General features: G+C 41.6%; 1 protein-coding gene across 1 annotated transcript; it reads right to left on the bottom strand.

Annotated features, from left to right (window-relative positions):
• Positions 1-223: 223 nt before the first annotated feature.
• dclre1b (DNA cross-link repair 1B) lies at positions 224-5,966 on the bottom strand. The gene is made up of 4 exons (XM_049582233.1): positions 5,311-5,966; positions 4,417-4,582; positions 4,021-4,203; positions 224-2,834 (listed from the first exon to the last, which is right to left on the bottom strand). Exons 1-4 carry the CDS (start codon positions 5,506-5,508, stop codon positions 1,516-1,518), a joined length of 1,866 nt encoding a protein of 621 aa, XP_049438190.1. The 5' UTR covers positions 5,509-5,966; the 3' UTR covers positions 224-1,515.
• Between the last annotated feature and the right edge of the window lie 612 nt (positions 5,967-6,578).

The following is a 6,578-nucleotide window of genomic DNA, read 5'->3' as shown; positions in this document are numbered from 1 at the left end:
GCGAGCAAAATCATATGAAGTCACATTTCTAGAGTCCAAAAAGAACTTAATGCAGGTATCATTTGACTGGAGAGGTTTCGATATTGCATGGCACTCGGTTATTTCAGTCGATACCTTAAAGGTGTTGAGTATCAATACCCAGCCTGAGCACATTCATTTGCAAATTAAAGGGTAATTTATTGAGAAAACAATTCACATATAAAGAGGTTGTATTAAACACAAATATCCGTTTTATTTTTTTCTTTACAATAAACCAATCTCTCTAAAGAGGAACATTTTCCTTTTTTAAAACAAGTACAGCCAAAAGTAGAAAGGCAAAGTGTTTCTTCACAATGTTCACAGGCTTGTAAGAGTTACAGAGAACCTCAGTCTCACAGGTTTGGGATCAACACTGCCAGAGTGAGCTGTTAAATCAGAGAGAAGATGAACTGCACACCACTGGTTTATGTCACTTCTAATCAAAACAACTATGAAACACATTAACCTGTCGTATGAATACAGTCTGAAGCAACTGTGCTTTTAATACACATGCATGTCATTTAAAATTTAGTTTTACACAATACTTGGATAATTAATATGAACAGTTCTAAAAAATGTTTTACACTAAAGTACCTGCAATAGTGGACTAGCAAAACAGAGCACTACCACAGCTACTTAAGGATGTATGGGAAAGACATCCTATATTTTAAATATTATCTACCTCAAATAGGCATACAGTCATAAACAAAGGCAATCACAGAAAGTAGGAGTCTTTTTTTCCCATTATGAGGTTGCTGACTCAAAACTACAACCAAAACACAGATTATACCAAAACCATCAATCTTAAATACTGTGATTCTCAGCAAAAAGGGACAGCAGTATTTAGCCTTATAAAAATAAAGGCCATTTCTCACACTCAGTGGAAATAAAAAATGTTTCAGTGAAAGGCAGATCTGAAATATGGCAGAAACATGACTGCTTCAAATATTTGTGTCACTTTGTCTTAGCTTATAGGCTAAAACTAAATTTCGATTTTTGACTCACTTTGCAGCAAAAACTTCTCCATCCATTGAGATTTAAAAATGCCTAAAAATCCCATTACTCTAATTTTCAGCAGCTGCTTAAGAATGAAGAACAAAAAAGTGACCAGTGCGTCAAGACAGTTGGTTCACAAGGCAAAGGAAAAAAAAAAAAAAGGGAAAAGCTTACCAGTCAAATGTTTCCTTACAAACATCAATTACAGATTACTTTAAGATGTGAATCAGCCCTACATAAGAACCACCACTGAAGACTGTCCTGGCTTACACATCCAGGAGGCCAAGGCTGCCGTGATGGAAGCTGAGGGCAAAGGTCCGTCAATCACTTTACAGGTCCGGTCCAAGGACAAACTCTTTTGTGGAGGCAACACAAAGAAAATAAAATAAATAAGGAAGGTACCAATGATAAAGTTGTATATTGGCTTTAAAGTGCTCATCTTCACACACACAACACAAAAAGGCCTTTAGAGCAAGGCAAAGACTTCAATGTCAGGTCACATTAATTGTCCGAGAGGTCATCCTCTCCTGTGTCACATACAGAACAGAGGGGAAACTGTTTCACCAAACTCTGCTGCATGAGGCCACATGCCTTGAAGTCCTCCTCTGTGAAGGGGAGATCCTCCAAAAGACTGTTTTCAAGCTCCTCTAAGTACTCCTGCCGCAGCACAGTCTGGAAACTGGATGAAGAGCAGGAATCGTTATCGAGGCTGCTTTGCAGTGGCACGCTGTTGTTCTGATCAGCTCCATATTCACTGTGCTGACTCGTGTTAGTGTCATCTAACATGTCACCGTCCTGATCAATTCTTTTTCCATTGTGCTGACACATGCTTTCACTGACTGATAATGTGCAGTTCTTGTGAACATTTCCATGTCTGTTACGCTGGCTGCTGTAATTCTCATTTGAAGCTGTCTCGCTGATTATTTTGGCATTCATTTCAAAAGGCCTTCTTGTGGTCCCGACAGGCTTCATGCTAGCCTTGGTGTTTGTCAGGATCTCCACTGGAGCAAAGTCGCTCTGGCTGAATTGAAATGGCACAGACTCTTCCATCACCATATCTTTAGGCACTTTGTGGAGGATATTGAGGCTCAAAGTGTCTCCAGTCCCTCCTCTGTTTCTGTTAGGGCTGAGGTCCTTGCTCAGGTCAACATAGATGCAGTCAGAGTCCCTTTCACTACTCTCTGTGTCCATCTCTTCCTCAGAAGCATCCTGCTCTGCGCACTCTGCCTCCCAGGCTTCCTCACATGACGTCTTGGATCCCCTTACAGGAGAATCAAACACCACTCCTTTGGGTGCAAGAGGTTGGAAATGTCTGCGGCGAAGGCTGGTGTATGCTGATGAGCTGAGCTGAGTCTCAGCCTCAGGCTGTCTCAACATGTAGTGTCGGACTGACTCAGGCACCAAGATTTCATGGCGCTTTTTGTTGGGCAGTAAGGCATAGAAGCTTCCGGGTGCATGGTTTCCTACAATGGGTACAAGGGAGGTGGGTTTAAGTGCAGAAACAAAATCCTCCAGCTCTTGGTAAGAGGAGTGATCGGAGTAGGGCACCACATGGACGTTGGGGTGAAAGGAGACCAGGGGCCTGCTGGTGGGAAAGATGGCCAAAGTGGGATGTTCTTTGTTCCACTGGTGTAAAGTGGCAGAGCAGATCTCAGACTGGTCCACAGCTCGGATACGACCTGCTCCTGGGTCAGTGGTGAAGACGTCGGGCAGTTCCAGGGCCTTGAGGGTCTCCATTCTGTCAAAGCTGACCTCGATCCAGGTTTTAAACTCCATCGCCAGCTCCAGCAGCAGCGACTCCTTACCTAGTGCATAAAGGCCTGCAAGGCAGCAGAAGTGAGCATGAGGGTCTGAGTCAGGGAGCAACAGCAAGGTCACAGAGTACAGCTTTATGTAGGGAAAGTACAAGGAATTTAACTTTAAACTCAATAATAATAATAATAAAAGTTTCAATTTTAAAAACATTAAACACACAAGACTAACTAAATTTCCAGATCACATAAGATTACAATGATCTGTTGGGTGTTATGTAGTTTTACACATGTTGACTTTGTATTGCAGCTCACCCTGCCTCCATGGGTGAAAATAAATATAAGTTGTTTAAGGTATACTATGCAGGAAATGTTTGTTACTGTTTATAAACAGCAAAAGTGAAAGTCAACCCCAGATTCACTCTGGTTTGGCATATTTGTTGGGTTTTTTTAACGCCGTGTCTGTGACTTTTGTAGCTATGGTTGTAGATGGTCACTACAGTTTAAAGTCCCGACCTAACCTGTGCACTGTGCCCAGGAACACCCAGAACACAGCAAAATAAGAAAACACAGGCAGAGGGCAGAGTCTCTGCAGATAAATACACCAGCGCACACTTTTAGTTTGGTCGTAAGTGATGATTTTGTATGAGTCTGTGCAGGTTTTTGGTAAATCCTGCATGGTATTCCTTGAAGGGTGAAACTACAATTAGTGAGGGAAATTACATTCCCCATGCTCTACCTGTTGTTTGTTTCTTGTTTTTATGTCAGACAGCACAGAATATAAAAACTGTTTATGGACTAAGGGTCACAAAATGCTGACTGGGAAACCAAGATATTTTCTGGGCTGTCAGCTTGATATGAAACCTGTAATAGTAATTACAAAAGACATGCAAACCCCATCGTCCAATGGAGTGGGTGCTCGACCAAAGAAACATCTGGCAAAGTAAAAAACAAATAAGTAGCTCCTGTTAAGAAGAATTTTAATGCAAAGTGAAGAAATAAAACCTCCATTTTTTCTTTTTTTACATGTGTAGGTGTGGGACAATAAAAAGATGTGTCAGAGGCATCACTCATAACCACAATAAAACAAAAAAATAACTGTCACATACTTAAAACACGTTTTAAATAAGGCCACTGAGTTGCAGACATCAAGAGAGCTGATCATTTATCATTTCTGGCAGTGGCAAGAACCTATATATTTACTCTACTAACATGAGAAAGTACACAAGCATGTTTAGAGAGGTCTTAAAATTACCTATGACAACATTGTGGTTGGGGTGGCGGCGGATGATCTCTTTGATTTGTTGAGTGGCTCGCTGGCGGGTGGGGAGGGTGCGGTTGGGGTCACAGTTGGTGTTGTCCAGGTACAGGACATCTATAGTGGTGTTGTTCCTCAAGCGCGGCTCACGCAACATAGAGGGGATATATCTGAAGTCACCTGAAATTAAGAATGTGTCAGTGCTGACTGTTACTACCCATGATACTGTAACTGATAAAGTACCTGCACATATGTATTACATTATATTGTACCAATTATGATGTTGGAACACAAACACAAAGAAATGGAAAAACAAGCCATGGCATGACAAACATTTTTTTACATCCTAGAAACATCCATTAAATGGTTTGGCCCGTGCATTCAGACACTGACCAGTGTACAGTATAGAGCCAAAGTAGCCTTCGAAGAGAAACATGACAGCCCCGGGACAGTGGTTGGCATCTATCAGTGTGACTGTCAGCTTCTCTTTGCCAATGTCATCCAGCGGCAACAGGTATGGCTCATCCAACTCTAAAGGGTGGATCCACTGCTCTTTCACCTAAACAGAAATGAAAATTATTAGTAGAAGATAAATAGGGATGCAAAATATTGTTTTTTTTGCCGATATCCGATATATAACATCTTAGATATAACTCAAGTCTCTTCATAGTGGAATTAACATATTATGCATGCATACTCTTATCGTGATGGCCCACCAGCAGATGGAGACATGAAATAGAATGTTTATCAATGTATGTAATATTTATTCATTGTGCAAAATAAGAAAAAGCATGTTGGCTGATTCTTTATTTTAAGGCCAATATCAGCTGATACCGATGACGTGCCGATATTATCATGCATCCCTAAATATAATGCAGCAATAGGTCTACTGTTCTTCACCAGTTCAACCTAATGATCGCAACTTTCCTCTGAAAAACGTTAGACACATGAGTTTAGAGTAATGTTGGTCATGAGAAATATGTTGACATATGTTGATATGTTTGACACTGCAAACCAGATATGCACATGATCTAATCTAAATTTGGCTGCAAAACCAGTCACTGTTGATGAAGAATTGTTCAACAAAGCTGGCACTCCACTGTCTAGGAAAGCAATGCACCAGTGTGACCAGCTGCTGAGACTGCCCAGCTCCCATTCACATAAAACAGCATGTCAATACACATTTATTCACTGGATAAGGCAAAGAAATAACATGAAATGTTTACTGGTTGATGTATTTATTTGACTTATAGTACACACGTATGTGTTTCATGCTCCTCCCCTCACCTGCAGTTTGAGTTTGAGCAGAGTGGCAGTGATAGGGGAGCAGTAGATAGGCCGGTTGCTCCAGGTGGAGGTCAAACCCACCGTGTGGTCGCTGTGCATGTGGGACAGGAAAAATAACCGTGTCCCCGGACACTTGCGCACATGCCAGAAGTCCACGGCCAGCGGGGTGTGCGGGATGACTTTCCCGTTGACTGACATGTCTGAAGTTTGGCTGGGTTTCCCAAAACAAGCGGTGCAACAGGTGAGCTAATTACTGTAACTGTAAGAACTGTCACCACACTGACGACACTATAACCGTTACGCTAACTGCTATTCCTATCTGTTATTTGGCGTATCACAAAGTAAGGTAACGACATACACATTATACTGCCTTGATAATTCAAGCAGCATTGGCAATAAATAGAAAAGATTCTCTACTGGTAGCTAGCTAGCGTTGAAGACAACTCCCGACGTTGGCTAGCGTTAGCTGTAACTTTAGTTAGCATTCTCCGGCTAAATACGTGCTTCTTATTTCTTCGCGACGCCATTATTTTGTGATTAAAATATCTCGTCCGACATCACAAGCAGCTGTCTATCCTTTCATGGTCACAGTTACGGCGCTAACAGCCGTTTATGGAACCCGCGGCTGTTTTCAATTTAACGCTCAACGCCTCTTCCTGTTCTTCTTCTTCTGTGGTGTTTTACCGCAGCTGTCATCCCGGTCGTTGTTGTCATGCTGCCACCTAGAGGCCGCACCATGGTAGGTCCCATGTATAGACTGAGTGGTCCCTGGTCCTGTGGGTAGACCGCTGCCATCTCACAGGTAGGTCCTCAGTTGTAGCGATGGAAACACCCACATTTAGAGATGAAAAGCAGTCAAATAAAAAATAATGATTTCAATACAGGAACACTTCATTGCCAGGAAGAAAAGAAGGATTAAGATAATGCAGGATTTGGTGAGTGCGCACATGAAACAGGGGTTTGGGGGCCCTCTGCCTGAAAAAATTGACCATCAAAACACTAAATTTTCTGCATTCTGGTCATTTCTTATGCACCAAATTGTGCCGTTTACATCAATTTATAAATATCTTTAATGCTGTCAAAATGAAAGCCCTCTGTTTCTTTCTTTTTCTAAATATTGAGGGGACATGGCCCCTGTTTACCTACACCTGTGAAGATACAACTAATAATGGCTAGAAAAACTAAGTCAAACTGAGTGACATACTGTGCCAAACTTCTCTGACAGCAAATTAAAAATATGGCCTAGTCACTGTAAATCAAATTTATGG

Source organism: Epinephelus fuscoguttatus, linkage group LG7 (assembly GCF_011397635.1).
Source record: "Epinephelus fuscoguttatus linkage group LG7, E.fuscoguttatus.final_Chr_v1".
Classification (NCBI taxonomy): Eukaryota; Metazoa; Chordata; class Actinopteri; order Perciformes; family Serranidae; genus Epinephelus; species Epinephelus fuscoguttatus.
Note: the sequence above shows the minus strand (reverse complement) of the source record. Positions and strands in the feature narration are given on the sequence as shown.